Below are 24143 nucleotides of genomic sequence, written 5' to 3' on the forward strand. Positions count from 1 at the left end.
CACGCTTCGCGGGACGCTGCTTGAAGCTGGGATTCGGACTAAAGAGTTATGGGATAATCAATCTGACCTCGGTTTACGACCGGTGCTCAACATGTACTATTGCACAATCGTTGCGGGCAAGACCCCCCGCATTTCACTGTATACTTGTATGCCCGCCGTGACAAATAAAACTCTTGACTTGACTTGACTTGACTCTCTGGTAAACAAGAATACCCTGAAGACTCTGGCAGGAGCACTCATTCAAGGATACTATGACTATGCGCTTGCCCCTCATGGTACCAAAGCACCTCAAAGGCACTAAAAACAAGATTACAAACATCACAAAACAAACTGGTCAGACTACTACTTGACCTTACTCCTAAAACCCACCTGACCCATGCCCACTTTGACTACCTAGGATGGCTTAGAGTAGACGACAGAGTACAACAACTTGCAATGCGCCTGGTCTACAAGATACACTACACCTCTCAGGTACCCATGTACATGTCGAAATACTTCCCAAAGGTCAGTGAATACCACGATCACAACACCAGAGGGAGCTCCACAAATCATGTTAAACCCAGATTCGTCTCAAACAAGGGACTAAACACGTTTAGCAATTATGCCACAACAACGTGGAACGCCCTACCGAAAGCTGTAAAGGAATGTGAATCACTACCCACTTTCAAAACCACTCTCAAAGAACACCTACGGGAGACTGCAATTTGAAACTGGCCCCTGTAAATGTCCTAACCCAACCCCCTCCAATGTACAGTAAATGACCAAGTATGGTTTTGTCAATATTCCAATGTACAGTTTTGCTTGTACAGTTGTACAGTGTCCCCCACCCACCCAATCTCCTCCAATGTACAGTTTCTACGTCAAATGTATATACTCTCTTTTCTGGACTATTTTTGTATCACAAACACTACTGTATTTGCAAATCTGGTATGTCATAAATGTATAGATGTAGCAGTACTGTCTATCTGTATGTCGTGTATGTCATATATGTTATGATGAATTGAAAATGGGGGACCCTGATGTAAAAAAGACAAAAGTCTTTCTCTGGTCTGCATCCCCTTAACAATTGTATGTATTGAGCTGTACTGTACTGTACCCATTCTGCAATCTGTTAATAAAGTTTCCAATAAATCAATCAGTCAAATTTCCCTCGGGATAATACAAGTATTTCTATTCTATTCTATACAATGCCTATGTATTTTCCGGTGGTGGTAACACAATACAATTAGATTCACAAAAATAAACCCGATACAAAGTGATGGTCGATAGGATAGTGTCTATTTGTCATTGAAACCTTTATATTTAGTATGAAATCTGAGCTTTTATTTCGAAATTCCTATCATACTCCCCATAACGTCCGGGTCAATCGCAAAGGAAACACTGGTCTAGAACACTCTGGTACTCTGGTCTGGTGTGTTGTGCTGAGCTGAGCTTTCCAGTCGACGTTGCAACTATCTATTTCACAGGCGACTTAATTCTTAAAATTAAAGACGGAATTGTAATTGCTGGAATGGATATACTCAAAGCTGAGATCGTGAGGAAGAGAAAGCTTATTGAGGATAAACAACTTGTGGACGTGAGAGACTATTTAGGCCGCATGTTTACGTTAGCTAGCTAGCCTAGCACTATTATAGACTACTGCATTTCCGCGTTACATGGAGCTCTTGATGGGGGGGGGGGGGGGGGGGGTGAATGTTGATGTTATTGCGGTGGTCTATTTATATTGGATGACCAAACGTAGCTGCTAGGAAGCAATTGTATCTAAGCTAGCTCTGTTTGGTAGCGTCCACGCTAGCTACAAATAACATGTAACGTTATTTTTAAACGAGCTTCAACAGTTTCACAGTCGATATTTGTGAACATGAACAACTCTCATAGCTAGAATCAAAGCAAACACTCAAAAACTGTTGAAACTAGCTCTAGGATAACTTTGTGAGCATTGTGTGTTTGTTTGACCCTTTACTTAAAAATAAGCTTTAGGCTATTTCATAATAATATTTATGAACTCCAAAAATGTGTCCATGTCGCGTGCAGACGCATTGGTCAACTTATCATGATGATTGTTGTCGAGTGATTGTTTTTAGCTTAGGAAGAAACAATTTTTTTTTCACAATCTAGAACAAACTGTCCCGAGATAATAGCTAACAGTTCTATGTGAAACTTTTTAGGGTGGGTTTCCCTACCAAGTAACTAACTAACTGAATTCTAGATTGCTGCTCACCTTTTGTGAGATCATGACAACTGAAATGGCAATATATTTTACAATTAATTTGCAACTTGCTAATTGTTGTGAAATGATATTGTTAGCCATGTCAAATCTCTTATATCATATCTAACCTCACATCCAGTGCTACAAAAGTTAAGATCAGATATTCCTTTATTGATCCCCTTGGGGAAATTCGGGTGTGATAGCAGCATGGGGGAGGGGAGATACAGGTATGCACAGGGTAAATAGTAGAAACACATAATAGACAATCAAATTATATATAAAAATGAGAAAAATTAACAGTGTAAACAAAGGTGCAGATGGGGGTCTGTATGCCCCATCACTTATATTATCTAGGCGTCAAGGTTGCATGGTACTGTGTAGGGGTGGGACGATACATCGATCCAGATCGATACATCGATGTAATTATCAACGATCGAATCGGATCGATGCGATGTAATAAGATCGATTCATATCGATACTCTTATTTTGAAAATCCTGTGGCGAGTCTCATAACTGATTGTGTTAAGTGGGCATATGATATCAGCTCATATCGATCGCAGGCACCTGAATCTAATCGTATCGTATTGTATCGTGAGAGACTTTGTGATATCGGCAAATATCGTATCGTTGTCCAAAGAATCGATATCGTATCGTATCATGATGAAACTGGTGATTCCCACCCCTAGTACTGTGTGTATGTTCATCATAACTAGTAGCCCACGCTCGTTGGATAGGTGAATATTTGGCACTCGATAGCTATTGCCACATATGGACCTAGAATTTGGCACAAGGTGGAATACAAGATAACGCATCTGTTTATTCACAGGATTCAAAGAGATACTTCAAGAGAGCCGATCTCGCCCAGAAGGAGGAAGAGGAATATTACAAAAGATGTGGATATATGGTAGGCAACATTTTTATTACCCATTTCTAAAGATAAAACAACACAGAGATAGCATTCATCTTCTGCCTAACTCTCTTCCCTTCTCTCTCTTACCTCATGGAAGGCAGTCATCCAAAATCCTTCTTTAAGCCATAGCACTGTAACATGTAGCTCGGTCTGTTCCCGTCACTATGCAAAGGAAGCTTTAAGGGACGGATCAGGTGTTGGAACAGTCTTGTGTGTCTGTGCTGACCGCTCTGTCTCTCCCTGACCTGCGTCTGCTGCCCTGTAGGTTGAAAAAGAGACTTCTGAGAGACAGGTATGGGACGGCAGGTTGGAGGTAGCCCAACAGGATGCATGATGGAATCATGATGCCGTAATAGACTGTGTTCCAAAAAAAATTCAAAAGAACTTCCCCTTCCTTGGTACCTTTTTCTTGGTGCACTAGTCACCAAAGACTTGTTAGGAAGGCTTAACATCATGGTTGGAAACGACTATCTTTATTTTCTCATATTTGGGGTGCTATTTAATTTTCGTAGAACATTTTTGCCTATGAGCATGCACACACACACACACACATACATACCTCTATAGGAGATCAGGATCAGTCAAATCTCAAGCCCTGCCCTCTTTTCTTGATCCCGATTGGAGGATCAAGACAAGAGGGTGGGGTTTGAGATAGGTCAGTTTCCGTGGGTCATCATCAGTATACAAGGCTTTGTTCCCTATACCAATCGCCAAGCACCAAGCATGTCTCTTAAAACTCTTAAACGTCTTACTAGCATAGATGCATACATGTGTTAACATTGTTCGCTTCCAATATCTCCAAAACCAAAATTAAACCCAGATCTGAGTGCTTTCTGGATGGACTGAAAAAACAAACCAAATAGGCTTTTTGTAAAAGTGGGACAATCCACTTACACATTTAATCCATTTAAGATTTTTCAGATTGAACTGACTACAGGTCCCCCAAGTGGTTGACCCTTCATGAACCCCTATAGAGGTATGAGCACTAAAGTAGCGTTAAAGCTATGTTGTTGACCATGGCATCATTCAGTTCTTGGTGAGCAGTTTGGGGAAATTGGCACAAGCTATCTGCTGGGTAATCCTGCTTGTGTCTGGTAAGATTATTTATTAGCTTTACAGACTTGTGTATTTTAATACTGCAGAGTTTTCACCCACCAGCCACAACTAGTTTCCCCAACATGTATGCCGGCCAAGTTCCTCTACTGACCACCAAGTGAGCTCTAGAAATTACTTCAGAAGCTTGTCAATGGCCAGTCGTCTACAAGGAGAGGGTACAAGGAAAGGAAGTCACAAAACCAAGTTGGGACACAGCCGTAGTGTGGACTTCAGCATGAGTTATTGGAACAATCATTTTCTCTGTTCGCTTGTTACATATTTATTTATTATCTTTTTTTTTTTTTTTTTTTTACAAACATAGTTGTCAGGCTGTGCTTTGTGTGTTGCGCAAAAGTCTGTGAAAGCAGGCGTCAAATTGAAATGAGTCTTTTTGCATATTCCTCCTAGTAGTTACACATACACACAGTTCTCATATCCCTCCTAGTACACATACACACAGTCCTCATATCCCTCCTAGTTACTTACACACAGTCCTCATATCCCTCCTAGTTACATACACACAGACAGTCCTCATATCCCTCCTAGTTACACATACACACAGTCCTCATATCCCTCCTAGTTACTTACACACAGACAGTCCTCATATCCCTCCTAGTTACATACACACAGACAGTCCTCATATCCCTCCTAGTACACATACACACAGTCCTCATATCCCTCCTAGTTACTTACACACAGTCCTCATATCCCTCCTAGTTACATACACACAGACAGTCCTCATATCCCTCCTAGTTACACATACACACAGTCCTCATATCCCTCCTAGTTACATACACACACAGTCCTCATATCCCTCCTAGTAGTTACACATACACACAGTCCGCATATTATCATACAATCGTTTTTTAATCGAAATCGCGATTTGGAATGATGCAATTATCAAATCGCCAAGCCTGCAATAAAAAAAAAAACATTTTTTTTTTTTTTTTTTTATATTTAACCAGGAAGTCCCATTGAGATACACGATCTCCTTTGCAAGGTAGACCTGGCCAAGATGACGGCAATAACATTTGCAATACATCACACAGCAATAAAATGTGCGATACATCACACAAGAACATAATAAATGTGCATGTATACAATACATCACATGTAAACACAAAGCAGAATAGTCTACATGATAGTAAAAGTGTATAATACAGGGTAATACAGTAATTTTGCAGTTGGGACCCGACTACAGAAAGCAGCAACATTCTTCTTGTAATTTTTTTTTAAAATATGTTATAATCGCATCGCAAATCGCAATATCTGTCAGAATAATCGCAATTAGATTATTTCCCAAAATCGTGCAGCCCTACCGCATATCCCTCCTAGTTACACATACACAGTCCTCATATCAGGGTTTCCGTTAGAAAAAATTGTTGCCGGCCTCAGTGTCCGGTAGATTTCAATCTACCGGTCAAATGAGAGACATTCCGGTCAGAGTTTATTGAGCTTAAAAACAATTGATAGGCAAAAGAATGACAACAAAACAAAAGAATGACATCATCAAGGCATGTATATTTATAATATTTTTACTTAAAACTAGGCTACTTTTGCGTATAAAGTCATTATATTCCAAATAAAATAAGTCCCGAGACTCATGCTGCTGCCGTCTTTAAATCAAATAGGTGTCTGTGGACATTAATAAACAACAGTCTGTTATAATCACATTTTTATGAGCTAACGAATTCCGTTATATTGGACATTTGTATTAATTATATCAAGCGAAGAACTGAGAAATTTGGCAGAGAGAGACGGCAACATTATCGTGGGTCTGCGTGACGACTCTCTCTCTCTCCACCTCCCAATGACTTATTTGCGAGAGTATGGCGCTGCAGAGCAGCAGATTCAGCTGTTATTGGCTCTTTTCTGGGAACCGCACAACAGCGCCCCCCACCCAACATTGAATTGAAAATGGCTGAATTGGAGTACTGCTGGAGTACTGCATTGTGCTGCTGTTGCTCCGGCTCTGCAGCTTCACAAAAGTTCGCACACCCAGTACTAAGCTCTCGCTGACAACGTCGTTGTCATTATTAGAAGCAACGATGAAACAAATCATGTAATGATTGTTTCGTTCATCGCATAGGCTATTTAATTTTAGCCTATTTTAATACAATTCAAATAATCAAATTGTGCTTAGACTCAGGGAATTATTTTCACCGGACATTAAGACCGGAGAGATTAAATATGTCGGACTTCAACAGATTTTGCCGGTCAAATACCGGTAATTACCGGCTAACGGAAACGCTGCCTCATATCCCTCCTAGTTACACATACACGCAGTCCTCATATCCCTCCTAGTTACACATACAGTCCTCATATCCCTCCTAGTTACACATACACAGTCCTCATATCCCTCCTAGTTACACATACACACAGTCCTCATATCCCTCCTAGTTACACATACAGTCCTCATATCCCTCCTAGTTACACATACACACAGTCCTCATATCCCTCCTAGTTACACATACAGTCCTCATATCCCTCCTAGTTACACATACAGTCCTCATATCCCTCCTAGTTACACATACACACAGTCCCCCACACACATGCATTTCATCACAGATGTTAGAATGCAGGGTCGCCCGCAGTGCAGCGCCCCCCCTGTGCAGCGCCCCCCCTGTGCCACTGGTTTCACATCGTCTTACAACAGTAGTTTTGTGGAAAACAGCATTTCTACTCTACGTTCAGCGCAGGGATGTCCCATTCATTAAGCTAAGCTCTTTCTAAAACGCAGCATCTTTTATTTGAACGAGGAATTTTGAAACCTTTGTGCATTTTGAAGGCTTTTCGTTAGCAATTTTTATTTTTCATTCTTTTAGATTGTGCTCCTTTTCAGAAACACAATCTAGAAGTGCTGAGATGCATGTGCCTCTGAAAGCATGATCCAGCTGTTGCAGTGTTTCATACTGCAAATAGAATGGACACTATTTTTGCACATGGTTAAAGCTGCAGGTGATGTTTTATTTTCTCCCTTTTGTCAGCCGTGAGATGCCATATTACGAATGTTTCGATTTGTTATTTGCCTTTTGTGATGACGTTATTTGAATGCTTGTTTTAGTTTTTTTTGTATGAAACCGCCACAGGTGAATCCGATAAGGACTTGAATGTGAACAATACAACCTTAACTCTTGGTTTCATTTCACAATAATACTAGAGCCGTGCTTTAGTGTCTCACCAGGCCATTTGAGGCTAGAGCAACGCAGGTGAGTGCCGAGTTGATGTGCCAGTGGTCTCAGTTTGCTCCGTACACACTTCAGAACTTGATTAATTAATAGAATAAAAAATAATAATAAAGGCACATTATCACTGATCTTTCCACAATCCTCAACCTGAACATGAACTGCTCAGGGAAAACCTGACACTCCGTAATGTATCTTCATCATAGTGAAGTTCTGACCAAAGTATTTCTCCCTTCCCTCCATTTTGTCCTGAAGACTCATAAGAAAGTATACAAGGAGGAACCGTCCAAGTCCACTCCGGTGTTGGAGCTGGAGCTTACAGAAGAGAAGCTGCCAATGACACTGTCACGGCAGGAGGTGAGTCAGCCAATCGCATTTCACATCCTGTCACGGCAGGAGGTGAGTCAGCCAATCACATTCCACATCCTGTCATGGCAGGCGGTGAGTCAGCCAATCACATTCCACATCCTGTCACGGCAGGAGGTGAGTCAGCCAATCACATTCCACATCCTGTCACGGCAGGAGGTGAGTCGAACAGTCACATTCCGCATCTAAGTTAAGGCCGAGTTATGCTTCAACGTTGGCCGATATTTTGCGTGTGGGTCAGGGGCGTAACTATGAGAAGTCCCCGGGAAAAGTCCCCCGCATGATTTCAGAATGCACTTATTGTCCCCCCCACATTTTTACCGTCCAAAGATAATACATGCACGCGACCGCGGCGACCGTGCGGCCAGCACTGTGACTCGCTACAGTACTCGTCTTTGCATAATAATAGCGTACATGTAGTAATTGTAGTTATTGTTAATTGTACATAATTCACCCACGGAACTATTGTTAGGAACAAGAGTTCCGCCCGAACATTATACCTGGTGGCACTACCTGCCATCACAGGTCAGTCGACTGCAAGCAACGTAGTTGCGAGCGAACGCTTGCAAAAATGTGTTAAAAAAAACAAAAAAAACGTCTTTGATAGCTTCTTTGCAACGGGGAAATACCAACTGATGAGCCAGAAGAGGAGCCTACGACATATAAAGCTTCTTTTAATAAACAGGACTCATACTTAAAATATGGGTTTATCGCAACAGGTGACTCTCGCGTGTTGACATGGCAACGCGAGGTAATAACGCAACTGTGTTCAAGTCGCAGAAGATAAAGTAGTTGCATTCAACGCGAGTGGACATTTGACATGGGGTGGTGAGTTGAAACTGTGTGTGTGTGTGTGTGTCACGTGTCCGTTCGTAATGTTTACAAACAATGAACCTTTAAATGTAAATGAGATGCGCTCTGCTCACGAGGTCAAGTTTGTAACATGAGACGCCCATGAGGTCTTACTTAACCCGTTCTTTAGCCTACAAGAAAACCCTGCAATCGCGTTTTTGATTGTGCTCTGATATTTTACTATTTCGCGTAGCTCCCCCGGGTCCCCCCTCAAAATTAAGAAAAACAGGTGACAACATTAATGTTGACAACATTAACGTTGCTAGCACCAGCACCACCGATAACACTGCACCTGCTACTAGCGTCGGTGTAGTTAGCTAACGCTAAACTACAGTGTCTACCTAACTAACTAACGTGACTCTGCAACACCAGTTCCATTAGTGAGGAGGGGGGGGGGGGTATATATTGAAGACGCTTGACAACAGGTTCAAAGATAACTTCACATTTATTGGCAATTCGTTTCCTTATATCGCTTCCTCCAGGGTTCCAACTTGTGTTGACAAAATGCAACCCTGCTCAGCTACGGAGAATCAGCGCTCTCTCTCTAGACTAGAAAGGTGCGCTCAGTAGAGCACAGATGTCCGCCATGTCGGCATGTCTTCTCTCTCTCTCTCTATCTATCTATCTACCTCTCTCTCTCTCTGCAGAGGCACTTTATAATAGAAAAAAGACAGTGCAAACATGTATATGTCGCTTACAGTTTATTATGCCTATGCAGCTCGTTTATTTTGACAGAGTTAAAAAAATTTCACTATCATTATATTAAATTAGCGGACGTGGAGCCGGACAAGCCCTGGCTCCACGATGACCACCTCTTACAAGAGGCGCCACCGCCTGGGAAAATGCATATTGCACACCTGGTATTAGAAAAAAAAAATTAGGTAGCCCCCCCCCCCCCTGCGACGTCACTGACCACGTCCCCTAATCTGTCCCCCGCACCACTAGCAACAGAGTTACGCCACTGGTGTGGGTGCTAGACCGACATACTTCCATGTCAGTTAAATTGGTTGGTTGCAGTACATGTCAAACCACTAGGTGGCTATGCTGTGATGTGTTGTACAAAAGTCTATATTTTCGGACTTCCTCGGCCAGTCTTTCTTCAATTTGGTCCGTGTTTGTAATGTAGTTAATCACGATTGATAATGGAAGCTCCGACTGAGCTCCTGAGATGATAAATGGTAAATAAGGAACTATGTCAGAGGTAAACGTACACGGCCCAGCCCAGGGCAGCGGCCAATCACAGTTCTGCACTGTCCACGTCAGCTCACGTTTGACGTGCAGTAAAATCTTTGGCCAGCTGCATGTACACCTTGCCGGTAGGCTTGCAGGAGCTCGGCAGGCTCGCCGCAACCTTCGCAACCACTTTGACGTCCGAGTATAAATTAGGCATTAGACTGGTACCTATGAATAAGAATGTTAAATGTGTCTTCTTGTCATCGCCATGGTTGTCTAGGTGATCCGGCGGCTGAGGGAACGAGGAGAACCCATCCGGATTTATGGAGAGAATGACTACGATGCCTTCCAGAGACTCCGGAAGATTGAGATTCTGGCCCCAGAAGTGAACAAGGTATGGTAGCTTCTGTCGCAGAAGGATTTAGTTTCATATACTGAAGACTGAATACAGACCCTCATCTGCACCTTTGTTTACACCGTTTATTTTTCTTGTATATTTATATTCGGAGTTAATTATATTGTTTTACATTGTTTATTTCTTCTCATATTTTTATATTCAGATCAAATTTTATTATAATTGTATTGCCGATATTTATGTGTTTCTACTATTACCCTGCCCATACCTGTAGCCCCTCCCTCCCCCATTCTGCTATAACACAGAATTTCCACCGAATAAAGGAATATCATATTTTATCTTAATTCTAACCTGAAATCAATATTGATGCCATTTATTTGTAATCTCTTATGTTAATTAATTAATTAATTATTAATTTGATTAATTATTATTTAAATAAGAATATGTAATAAGAATGTCCTTTCAGACACTGTTCTGATGCTATTTGCTCCTGTGCTCCTCTGTGCTCAGGGACTGAGGAACGACCTGAAAGCTGCCATGGACAAGATCGACCAGCAGTACCTGAATGAGGTCGTGGGCGTGACAGAGAACGGAGAGGTGGACACGCAGCACGACCTCAAAGTCCACGAGGAGAACACCACCATCAAGGATCTGGAGGTAACCGTGGGCAGGGTCTGTGGGGAGGAAACCTCTTATTAGAAAGAGATTGTTAATCAAACAACTCCAGTTAACATACTTTTATTTTGATTCCCCTGCATCATTAACTTCCTGTTAATTTTGTAGCCCGAGCCACTCAAATAAAAGTTTTCAGGGATTCGATTTGATTCAAGATTAGCTTAGATTCAAATCTATTGTCATCGGGCGGGCGGGTAGCACAGCGGACTAAGCGTCACAGAGACAGTGGGATCGAATCCAGCTGTGGTGCTTCCGGGTTGGCCGACCGTCCATACTAACACAATTGGCAGTGTTAGCGGGTGGGAAACCCGGCGAGGGTGGGTCCTGGTCGTTGTAAACAGCGACTCCTACTGTTCGGTCGGGGCGCCTGCACAGCAAGGGAAGGATCTGGGAGAGGTAGTGTGACCTTCCACACGTTACACTCTCCCAGTGAGAGTCTGCGCTGCCAGGTGAAAAGAAGTGGTGGGCTGGCTACACATGTGTCGGAGGAAGCATGTGATAGTCTCCGCCCTCCCGGACCGACGGTAGGGGGTAGAGTGCGCAACAACCAGGAAGGGGATTGGGAATTGGCATAACGACTAACATTGGAATGGGAGAAAAACGGAAAAGAAGGGGGGGGGGGGAAAGATAATAAAAAAAAGAAAGAAAATCTATTGTCATCATACAACACAAGTACAGTACCTCCCGCGGGTGCTCCACGCCTACATGGCAGCAGAGCTACATTGTGGCTGGGGGGCACCAGGAAGCTGATGATGTCTCGCCCTCCCAATCCAATTAAACTGGGTATAAAATATGTAAAGTAGTACTCAGGGCTGTACAGTGCGACATATATATCGCACGTGCTACAGCAACACGGTCTGTGCGATGAATGGATTTACTTCAGTAGCACTGGTGCGATAGGCATTCGGTTCATATTGATACTCTTATTTTGAAAATCCTGTCACAGGTCTCATTTCCGCCTAAGCGCAGTTCCAGTCATGATATATCTGGGCTCCGGCAGTTAGCAACAGTCAGGTTCATATGATACTCTTATTTTGAAAAAACCCATAGCAACTCCGTGATGTCATATCCGCCCCAGACCGTGCTTCTGCCTTCTGCTCTCAGCCGAGCGGAGCGGAGCTGCACAGCAGACTGCGGCTATTTTGCGATCCGAAATAAGTCTGTGGTGTTTTTTTTTCTCACAACGGGTCAAATGCATCTAACACGCTTTGCATCGTCGCCATTCCTTTATGCCCACATCGCCCGAAATGAACGTTACATTAGCATAAGCTAACAAGCTAATCCTGATCAGAGGCAGAGCCATAGAGAATTAGAGACAGTGTGGACTGGGGAAAGGGCGTGTGTGTGTGTGTGTCGAGAGGAGTGGAAGTTTGAAGACAGACTAGACTACAATATGATGCGGGGGTGGTGAGTTGAAACAGTGTGAATGAATGAAAACTTTATTTAACAGATTGCAGAATGGGTACAATACAGTACGGCTCAATACACACAATTGTTAAGGGGATGCAGACCAGAGAAAGACTTTCGTCTTGTTTACATCAGGGTCCCCCATTGTGTGTGTGTGTGTGTGTCCCAACCGACCCCACTTCTATGTTTCAATAAATTATTTGCATTTAAAACTATTAACGCTGACTCATTCCTTCAGTCCACTCAAAATTATGCTAATATTCCTTATGTTGTTTATGATATTAATTGAAAATAGCATATGAGAGTATTATAGTAATAATAACACATGGCGATATACTAAAAAGCAATTTATAATTTTTGGCTGGTAAAAAATCTGCCTTTTTTAAATCTACCAGCCAAATGGCTGGTAAGTCAAAAAGTTAAGTTTGTTCCCTGACTGCAACTAAATAACACAAATACAATAGGCACATTTGTGACTGTTACAAATATAACACGTTTTATACTTGTGCTACAAGATTTTGGCCAGTGCTACAAAACTATCAACCTCTGTAGCACCAGTGCTATGTGCAAAAAAAGTTTACGTACAGCCCTGGTAGTACTACTGAGTAATAGTGCTAATCAGATGTACAGAGTTGTAGCATTAATATGTACAGTGATACAGGTATAAAGACACTGGTAGTAAGTCATACTGGCCAGCAGTGTAACTAATAAGATTAGGTAAGGGATATGTACAGATATAGATATAGTATCTACAGATATTTAAAAAGGATTATATGTAGATATGTACAGACAGATGTGTATATATATATATATATATATATATACACGGTAAGAATAAATTCATATATACAGCATTATTGTACATGCTATCATGCAGAGTTGTATGGGTTATATGCAGGTGTATAAGTAGGTATATAGAAGGATTATATGCAGGTATATTCAGACATATATATATATGCGGTAAATATAAATATATAAATGTATATATACGGTATATACAGTGCTATTTTACATGCTATCATACAGAGTTATATGGATAGACTGTGGGGTAGGTAGTTATGATTATTATTATTACAGTGTAGGGCAGTTGTAGACAGTGAAAGCAGTAGGTAGTAGGGCTGACCTTCGAAGCTTTTTTTGGCAATCGAAGCTTCGGGGCCGAGCTTCGATTTTAATTCGAAGCTTCGATTTTTTTTTTTTTTTTTTTTTTATCTTATGTTGTGGGACTTGTACAGCACTTTCATAAACTTTGTTGTTTTTAAATGTGCTCTATAAATGAAGTGGGTTGGATTAATTAATTAAGTAGCCCCTTTCGTGACTGAGCCAACAAGGTTTCACTCGGCTGTGTGATTTAATTCAAGGTGGATCGCTGTTGTCGTTTGAACAACTTCAGATTTCATGGGAACTACCAATCCCCCAAATCAAGAATGTTTAAGATGAATGAAGTAAGATTTTGATTATTTGAAATATGGCCTGTGTAGACTAAACTATGCACAGAATTATGTCAGTCTACAAGGTCCGGATTCTACATGGTCCGGCAATGTAGACCTTGTAGACTCCACTACAGACCAATTATCACTAATGTTCATGCATTTTTAAGAAGGGCAACTTCCACAAAAAAACAAAGAACTCACCAAAACATCTCAGTAGCACCTTATCTAAATTTTATTTCCTATTTTGTTTATTCATCCCAGTATCTTTCTTTCTTATGTGTGGAATTCTACAAGGCATGTAGGTGTATATGTATTTGAGGATGATATCCTTCAAACAGGCAATAGTGATGATATAATTTGGGCAGTGCTGAGCTGGGTTACTTTCCTCCAGTGTATTTGTCCCCCGGCCCCACCCAATGGCCCCATGCACACACACACACACACACACACACACACACACACACACACATGTATATTTTTTATTTTTTTTTATATAACTTCGATTTTTTTTTTAATGTTCGAAGCTTGTGCCATCGAACGAAGCTTCAAAGTATTTAAGGCAGCCCTAGTAGGTAGGTATAAATTTAGTAGGCAACAGAGTTCAAAGTTTGTAAAGTGTGGGTAACACAGCCTAGGGCAGTGGTGCCCAACCAGTCGATCGCGATCGACAGGTAGATCGCGGGCTGATTTCAAGTAGATCTTGATTAATAAAATTTGATACATAAAAAAAATAATTTTGCTAAATCAACTCTTCCTCTCCTTGTTAACTACAACAAGCAATGCTGCTTGTTATTTAAGATGAGGTCGGACTCGGCACTGACAGATTTGTGTTCATTATGCTGCTTTTATAAAGCCTCAAATGACTGCTTACAATATACAATTTTGGCTGGTAGCTCTCGGGCTAGGTGGTAAATAAAAAAGTAGATCTTGGTTCAAAAAAGGTTGGCCACCCCTGGCCTAGGGTATAGGCAGTGGAATTATGTGCTGAGTTACTTTATGCTTGTTGACTAGCTCATTAATAAAAGTCTTAAGTTAATGTTCCAGTTCTACTCATTTCTGATGCTGAAACCTCTTCCCCATAGGTCCTCCGTGAGACTCTGGGAACAGGAGATGACAGCGGAGACCAGGATGTCATTCACAAGGTTTTGAGGGTAAGACTGGGCCTGTCATGTTCTGCTTCTGCAGCTAGAGGGTGCTGTTGGATAATGTACATCCATCATGTTGTTGTGTTTTTCCAAATCATGTGACATTTTTTCTTTTTTAAACTATAGAACCTTTAGTTTATCTAATGATTTAGGTACTTAACTCTCTCTGTAATAACAAAACATTTAATTTCAGTTGTAAGAAAACAACTTCTCAATTTCAACATTGTTATTTATTATTACATTTAGTTATTTATTGTTGTAACACATCACACAAAATAAATTGCATGATCATGTATTATGTTTTTAAATATCAAAATGATCTGGCCACCCTCAGTAAATATGATCAAACTCCTCTGACCTCGCCTGGTCTTTCCAAAGACCCAAGAGACCAAACATGTATGTATATGAAATTTGGTACCGATTTATCTAGCCTGAATCGGTACTACTGATGTAATTCGGTCGATACCCTTAAAAGAGGTCGGTACCCAACCCACATTTCTTATGTATAACTATTTGTCTTGGTGACCAAGATATGACACAAATAGTGAAATATTTCAAATGAATATTTTGCAATGGTAGATTTTTTAAATATCTTTTTGGACTACAGGATATTGTTGTTTGATGTTTTCTGGTCTCTTCTAGTTTCTTCTGGGCGTCTGGGCCAAAGCCCTGAACACCAGAGCGGACCATGTGAAACGCAGTGTCCAGGGCAAGCTGGCCAGCGCCACCCAGTCGCAGACGGAGACCTACCTCAAGCCCCTCTTCAGGAAGCTGAGGAAGAAGGTAACGTCTACAGACGCCAGCCCTGTTGGGAAATGAGCTCATGCTGGAACATTCAGGATCAGGACTCAACGTGTCATATTTGCACACTTTTGTGTATCGAGATAAGATAAGATATTCCTTTATTGATCCCCTTGGGGAAATTCTGGTGTTATAGCAGGGGAGGGGAGGTACAGGTATGGGCAGGGTAATAGCAGAAATACATAAATATAGGCAATACAATTTAATCTGAATATAAAAATATGAGAAAAATGAACAGTGTAAACAAAGGTGCAGATGAGGGTCTGTATGCCCTAACGGTTATATTATACGTTTAAATAAATATAGAATTATAAAGAATTTGAATCTGAATATATATATAACAGTATACACAAGGTGCAGTATACTCAAGGTACCTTAACTGGCATGATATATGTCATCTGTTGTATTAACCACATAATTTTTAAGTTCTAATTTCAATGCTATTTTTTGTATTTTTTTAATTTGATATAGAGTTTACCAGCTGACATCAAAGAATCAATCACAGACATCATCAAGTACATGTTGGAGAGAGAATACGTCAAGGTAAGTGAGTTCATCATTGTCTCGTATTGAGGTCGTCAGAGCAGGGCTCCAGACTAACTTTTTTCACCACCGTCCCAGAACCGTCCCGAAATACAATTTTAACCGTCCCAAAGTGAATGTAACCGTCCCAACAATCAAATGTCGTTTCTTTACTTTGGTTTTGTTGTCTATAGTTGTTATTGCCATAAGAAACACCATTCAGAGAAGGGGAGAATAAATTGATTTAGTCAAAAGGCTCCCAGGTGGAAAGATTTCACAAGAATAATTATGATTAAAAATAAATAAATATATATATATATATATAAAAAAGTGTTTAACAAGGTGCTAGTATAGGGATATTTGGTCACGGTCCTGTTATAGTCAACCAATTGGAGCCATGTTGATTATTCCTTCCATAGGAAAATATATTTAAATGTATTTGTATTTTATTTCGTTTTAGTTTTTTTTGTTATTACAAATGTGTTTATGGTTGAAAATGTTAGAGATAAATAAAGATAACAAGAAAGAAAAACGTAGTTTAGCTTTAAACTATACAATGTCATTGTGTCCAGAGATTCCACCTTTGATAACTAAAGTAATGACACTTGACTAGTAATGAAACATGTCCCTTAGATTGCGCTGTCCTCCTGGTCGATATTGATAACTGCTGCTAAAATAAAATAAGTCCCGAGTCGAGCCTCTGTGCTGCTTCCAACGAATCCCAATAGTATGCAACTGCAGAGCCACAGAGCCAGGGGCGCTTTCAGGTCCGGTCACAGGCCCGCTCAACAGCGCCCCCCACCCAATGGCTGAATTGGAGTATTGCACTGTGCACTGTGCAATACTCCAATTCAGCCATTGGCAATTCAGCCGTTGGGTGGGGGGCGCTGTTGAGCGGGCCTGTGACCGGACCTGAAAGCGCCCCTGGCTCTGCGGCTCTGCAGCTGCATGCTATTCGCAAATCCAGCATGAGCCAGCTCCCGCTGCAGCCGTCGTTATCAGAATGCTACACACATATCATAATGTTTACAGCAAACTGTAGTTGATCACCAGGTATGTTTTATTAACGTAGAATAATTCATATATATATATGCGCGCACTGACAGTCGGCTAATTGACATTTCCTGTGAAAAAAATAAAATCCTCTCGTCCCGTTTGCGTCCCAAAAAATATTTCTGTTCGTCCCAAATCAATATTTGATCGTCCCCGGGACGACGGGACATCGTTAGTCTCGAGCCCTGCGTCAGAGTCTCTTATAGGGATGGGTGTGAGTAATGGATTACTCGAGTACTCACCGTTTCAACTGAACTCAAGTGTTTTTTGAGGGTGCTCGGTTTTCTTTAATCACTAAAAGTGCTTGTTGGTGCCACTGAAAAGTCGCCCCAGTCTCTACCCAACTATTTGCCTCGTTTTCTCTTTGAACACCAGTGTTTCACGATCATAAAATGAGGGATGCTGGGTGTTTTTATTCCAGGCAAACGATGCATATCTCCAGATGGCCATAGGTAATGCCCCCTGGCCCATCGGTGTGACCATGGTGGGTATCCACGCCCGTACGGGACGAGAGAAGATCTTCTCCAAACACGTGGCCCACGTCCTCAATGACGAGACCCAGAGGAAATACATCCAGGTTAGTTGATCCTGTGAACATGTGGGTAACCCTCTAAAGCCGAGACATGTTTTGCAAACGTTTGTGATAAAGCTTCAGGCTGAATTATATCTGAATCTGGAGATTATCTTCTTTCCACCTCAATTAAAAGTATCTCTCTGTCACTCACAGCTGTTTGGCGGAGGGCAGAAGTTTGGCTACGAATTTACAAAAATCTTGAAACATCTAGTTTATATTTTTCTGTCTTCCGAATGCAGGTTGGAAATCCCCTGAGTATCTCTCATTGAGCTTTTAGCCTATAGCCAATTGAAATGCTAGAAATGGTCACATGGGCTGGGAGCGTGAACACTTAAGGTAACTAACTTGCGTTCAGCGTTTCTCTGATTGGCCACGACGCCCACGTGACCGCGCGCTAGCACACCCCCTTATCGCCGCCTGCCCCTCTGTGTGTCTGTGTGTTGCAGCGCGGCAGAGGTCCCTCGTGGAAATGCGGAAATGTAATGTTATGTTCGAATCGCTAGAATACACAACATATTTATCAAAACAACTACCAGATTCGCTCATAACGTTATTTCGCGTGACAACACAGCCCAGCTGTCAGAAACTGTACATTGTAACGTTATATAACGCAACGTTATATAATGTTATTTCGCGTTTTTATTCATAACGTTATTTCGCGTGACAACACAGCACAGCTGTCAGAAACTGCCCATTGAGGGGGTTTGAATCACTGTACATCAGTGGAGGCTGCTGACTGATTAACTAGAAACTGTACATTGTAACGTTATATAACGCAACGTTATATAATGTTATTTCGCGTTTTTATTCATAACGTCATTTCTCGTGACAACACAGCACAGCTGTCAGAAACTGCACATTGAGGGGGTTTGAATCACTGTACATCAGTGGAGGCTGCTGACAATTTTTAGGTGAAGCACAAATTATTATATTATATATTAAATTATATTTTTTAAACATCCCCAACGCTGCAACACCCCCATTCCTCCCAGGTGTCAGGCTCCTCATTCGCTTCCATTCATTTTGGGGACCATGTTTAAATATCATACTTCTGAAGTATAAACAAACTACCGTATACTGCTGTGACGATTTCGAATATCTTAACATGTATTTACCACCTTCCTCTGCACGAGGCCACAGATGGGTTTTATGTAACACAAGGACAATGAATGAATGAATGAATGAAAACTTTATTTAACAGATTGCAACATATATCCACTCTTGAACAATGAAAAACTCCCTTTTCTTCTATTTACAAATAATTGTTGATTATTACTGTTACTGTATTGTTTGTCTCGTTTCATGTAAAAAAAGAGAAAATAAAAAACATTTGTTCCAAAAAAAAATGCTTTGGCCTACAGCACAGCAGGTAATGTAGTTAATCAATCAAACATGTAACCTACTGTACCTGTGCTTTTACTGTACCTCTGCTTTGGCCTACAGCAGGTAATGTAGTTAATCAATCAAACATGTAACCTACTGTACCTTACTGTACCTGTGCTTTTACTGTACCTCTGCTTTGGCCTACAGCACAGCAGGTAATGTAGTTAATCAATGAAACATGTAACCTACTGTACCTGTGCTTTTACTGTACCTCTGCTTTGGCCTACAGCACAGCAGGTAATGTAGTTAATCAATTAACCTACTGTACCTTACTGTACCTGTGCTTTTACTGTACCTCTGATTTGGCCTACAGCACAGCAGGTAATAAAATGCATTAACGACACCCCTTACCTCTGTGCTGGCTTGTACGTTGGCAGCCACGTTGGCAGCCTGCGGCGGCGCGGCTGAATTGGCATAGCAGTGATCGCCTGCAGCGTCCATCTTGCTTAGTTAGGCGTTATAGTATTAACCAGCTAACCAGCTGCTAATATGGCATTAACCAGGGGCGTAGCGTGTAAACGAGCACCTGCGTGGCATCTCAGAGCACCTGGGGGAGCCTCATGCGCATGCGCGGCCAATCAGTGGTCGCATGTGACCAGAAAAGTCACGTGAAACAATGCAGACCACTGATTGGTCAGAAGAGAGACGCGTCACTCGTTGGAGGCTCACGCCGAACGAGCGTATTGACGAGGCGAGCGCCTCTGCCGCTCTGCCGCGCGCTGCAACACAGAGCGGCAGGGCGCGTATAAGGGGGCGTGCTAGCGCGGTCACGTGGGCGTGTGGCCAATCAGAGAAACGCTGAACGAAACGCTGAATGCAAGTTAGTTACCTTAAGTGTTCATGCTGGCTTGGAGGACCAATGGAACATTCCTACCGTTATTCAACAAAACACAAGGTTTCTTTGACTGGGCGTTTGACTTTTTTTTTTATGTCAAATATTGTATGGTCACACAACGGTAATGTCTGATGAAATAAAGTAGGTTCCCCTGAATCATAATTTTTTTTGATACTGACTCAAAGACGAACCTTTGTCTATGTAGGTTTTAGACTAGAGCGTTAAGAATAGAGGTCTATTATTCTACATCTCCATATTTGACATTTCTATAATCTTTCAATACTTTTTCACTAGTCTACATATTGTTTGTAAAAGCATTTGGTTTTCTTTTGTGTCAGTTTAAAAGGAAAATACACCCGGAAATATAATTCACACATATTATTTCTATAGTACTGTACAGCTCAGTTTTAATTTGTGAAGTCTCTCCTTAAGCTGAGCACCAGAGAGACAAGACTTGAGCGATGATGTAATCGAGAGATTAATCCTGGAGCTGCTCCATAGACTGTGAATAATGGAACAGCTCCTAGGATGATATGACAGTAACCATAGTGATTTAACTCCTAGGACGATATGACCATAACCATAGTGATTTAACCTCTTAAGCCTGAGTGGTACCGGACCGACAATGACATGCCATAAATCCATCTCTACAGAATGTATGAATTAATGTTGTGTTTTCTTTTCAAATGTATCCAAGAGTAAAGACCCCAATCCTGTCAACAGCAGTCAAAGTGTATATTTTCAGCACTACGTTTGTTTACCAATGGTTTTAAGTGTCGGAAAAAGGCGAGGATTGACTCAAGGATTTGGCGCAGAACTTGAGTAGTCTTTTGAGAGAAGAGACCCAGGGCTTTCGATGGGCTTTCAAATAAAAAAACTACACTTCCCAGCTCACGCCAGCCCCTGTCAATCATCTGACTTATTTTTCAGTATTTCTTTTCTCTTTTATTTTCGGGATCATATCTCACGGTGGGAACAAACCTGAACGTTATTGCCATAAATTAGAATGCAGTTAGTTTCTCTACCTTTCTGTGAATGTCTAGCAAAAACCGGCGTTGCAATCTGATAAAAAAAATGGTGGAGACATTTACATTATAAAAAAGTAACTGTACTTGCAGCAGATTTCATTCACGGTTTCTGCTGCAGGCCTGGTGATACTAAATCCAGATTGAACTCTGCCATTAGAAAGGGGAGATTTGGCCCGATCCATAGATGTGCCACTTGGCCATAATAAGGTCATTTATAGGCCTGATATTCTATATTCTATAATCATATTTCAAATAGCATATGTCTGGATGGCAGAATTCAGTACTGTATCTACAAAACCTTCTGTTTAATCATCTTCCCTTTATTCATTTGCTTCGATTTTTTGTACACGTGATCTCAAGGAGGCGCCGAATGAGCTACATTTTTCATGTCTGGTAAATTTTAGCATTGTGTTATTCACCGTAAAAGATTAAAAAAAATGTATATATTCTCCTTTGGTTCATTACAATTTACTCAAGCCTAGTAACAGACACAATGTTTCTGACACTGGGAATACATTCCATGAGATCCATAGATACCAAGAACATGCAAACCTTGTAGAAGTGAAGCAATCTTCCATTTACTTAGGTATGTATTTTTAGGCGGATTTTCAGAAAATAGGGCCAGGGCTTAAGAGGTTAACTCCTAGGACACTATGACAGTAACCATAGTGATTTAACTCTTAGGATACTATGACATGATTTTACTGGGATATGATATGGGTACATTTTGTGATTCAAAAGTGTCACTTGATGATGTCACAGATTCAAGTCTTGATGCTTTGATTTCCAGCTTGTGTCCAAGACTGTCCAAGATCATTGGAACAGCATAATGCAAAATCAGTTTTTAGGGGTGGATTTCCTAGTAGACTAGTAGTACGTTTTGTACTGTATACTGTAATATGATGACACTAACTATCTTACATTGAGTCTAAAATATTAGGGCACAAGTACTGTGTGTTTTTCTTTTAATCAATTCATATCACGTCTTCCTACAGGGACTGAAGAGGCTTATGACCATCTGCCAGAAACACTTCTCAACTGACCCATCGAAATGTGTAGAGTACAACGCCCTATAACTGAACACCAATGCAAATCAGAAACATCTTTACCTATATTTAGCACAGAATAAGATATTCCTTTATTGATCCCCTTGAGGAAATTCAGGATTCAGTAACAGCGTATTACTGTCTATGAGGTTTGGAAAGATCATAATTTGGAGATAGTGAATTCCACCACATATGATCAGAATACCCATTCTCTTAGTACAGTATCTTTTTCTAACCAGCCAAAAATGCAGTGAGAACTTCAAACTCTTTTAGCTGAAACCCTTCTTTCAAGGACACCAGGGGGTTCCACCATCCCTGTTGCCATGTTATGATGTCACTCAGTTCTCCTAATCTGTCCCACAATGCAATGCGTCTAACAGCCTCTTTTGCTGTTGGCTAGCGTTGGCGCTAACATGAACTACACAAAATTAGAGCTAATGTCAGCTACTAAATGTTGCAGCTAACGCTAGCCACTGTCACTATAGCTAGCATTAGCTGCAACGTTTGGGTAACTTCCCGTAATCACTTGATCCGCTGCGGCTATAATCTGTTATAATCGACCATGGAAAACAGTTCCTTGAGCCTCAGAGAGGATTGTAAATAGCGAGGATGCTCGCACCACTTTGAATTCCTAATGACACCCATCGCCTTTTGGTTAAAAACGCAAAAGTCCCAAACGGAAAGAATAATCTGAATTCACACGGTTGTAGTCAAGACTCTGGGCAACATTTAGATGCAAAAACCTCGTTGTCGGCTCCTATTTAAGGGCCGTAGCCATTTTAATAAAGAATGCTGACACCATTTTGACAGGCATTTCTCCAACAAATCATAAACCGACAAACGCCATTGTGTGCACATAGGGATTGGCTACCATTTGAGTCGTTGTTTGTTTTACCAATTTAAAGTATCGTCTGGGATTTAAAATAAAATAAGATAAGATATTCCTTTATTGATCCCCTTGGGGAAATTCAGAATTTTGTGAGGGAAGTGGCCCAAAAATGGAATACCGTTCTGAATACCATTGTGGGCGGAGCTCCCATTTGATTTGATTGCAGAACGTTTGATCTCCCTAATGTGTATTTAGAGATGCTCTATTTGTAAATATAAGAAGTTGCAACAATTTGTTTGATAGAAAATAAAGGCAGGGTTTAAATTTGCAGTAGGTACTGTAGGCAGATGTTGAACATAACCTTTATAAAGATTTATTTTTATTGGCAAGTGACAACCTGTATAGGAACAATGCAATTTTCTTTGATTATTATTACTATTTGAATTTTTTATTTTAATTTGATTTTTGTCTACTTTATTTTTCATTTATTTTAGGTATTGTGCGGTTATATGTAGTCATGTATTATATGTATGTTTGTACGTATGTATATAATGTTGTACCTTTAAAAAAAAAACACTCTCAAGCAAAACGTCCTCTGTCAGGGGTTGTCCAACGTGTATGTTTTATTACACATGTTTTTATTATGCTCAACTTGTAAAACGGCTCAAACACAAAAGAAGTATGTTTTTGTGATTACAGAGATTTACTTCCACTTGTGTGTTGAACTGGTTCATGAGTTTCTGCATCAGAAATGCAATTTCATTTATTAAACAGCCTTTTTTGACACCGAGTATCATGGCAGTTTCGATTATTATACTAAATGAAAAAGACTTGTATGTGAACCGTATAAAGATCTCAATCCTGACGACTCTGAATTGATTTTGTTTTGAAAGCAAGAGTATTGTTCCAATCCAGACACTGAGGGGCAGAGGGGGACTGTAGGGGGACCAGGCAGAAGCAGCAGAAAGGATGCTTGTAGGCTGCTTCCAGCGGTAACCAGGTTTATTTTACAGTGGTGATGGAGAATAATACAGTGGAGGTAAAAAAAATATACAAAACTTAATTTAATTTCAAACCTTAGTTAAAACCTATTTAATCTCAAAAGGCAACTGAGGTTTCCCTCATTTACAGTCAAGTCGAGTACATACAGAGTTAACAAAAAAAACAAAAGGCATAAAATCATAAGGCAAGTAAGGATAACAATCAATTAAAACTAGTGCTGTCAATAGATAGAAATGGTTTAACTAATTAATATCACAATTTAAAT

At 40.8% G+C, this 24143-nt stretch overlaps 1 protein-coding gene across 1 annotated transcript; it reads left to right on the forward strand.

Annotated features, from left to right (window-relative positions):
- Positions 1 to 1393: 1393 nt before the first annotated feature.
- On the forward strand, positions 1394 to 23741 carry prpf18 (PRP18 pre-mRNA processing factor 18 homolog (yeast)). Its single transcript, XM_084334819.1, has 10 exons — positions 1394 to 1576; positions 3036 to 3113; positions 7655 to 7756; positions 10071 to 10184; positions 10656 to 10802; positions 14743 to 14811; positions 15448 to 15588; positions 16078 to 16149; positions 17603 to 17758; positions 21997 to 23741. The coding sequence occupies exons 1-10, from the start codon at positions 1511 to 1513 to the stop codon at positions 22075 to 22077; spliced, it is 1026 nt and encodes a 341-aa protein (XP_084190945.1). The 5' UTR covers positions 1394 to 1510; the 3' UTR covers positions 22078 to 23741.
- The last annotated feature ends 402 nt before the right edge of the window (positions 23742 to 24143 follow it).

Source organism: Notolepis coatsorum, assembly GCF_963971535.1.
Source record: "Notolepis coatsorum genome assembly, chromosome: 18".
NCBI lineage: Eukaryota > Metazoa > Chordata > Actinopteri > Aulopiformes > Paralepididae > Notolepis > Notolepis coatsorum.

Coding starts and splice junctions, on each gene's coding strand:
- prpf18 (XM_084334819.1), top strand. CDS start 1,511: ATGGATATACTCAAAGCTGAGATCGTGAGGAAGAGAAAGCTTATTGAG. Junction 3,114..7,654: donor ACAAAAGATGTGGATATATG/GTAGGCAACATT, acceptor TTTGTCCTGAAG/ACTCATAAGAAAGTATACAA. Junction 10,185..10,655: donor TGGCCCCAGAAGTGAACAAG/GTATGGTAGCTT, acceptor CTCTGTGCTCAG/GGACTGAGGAACGACCTGAA.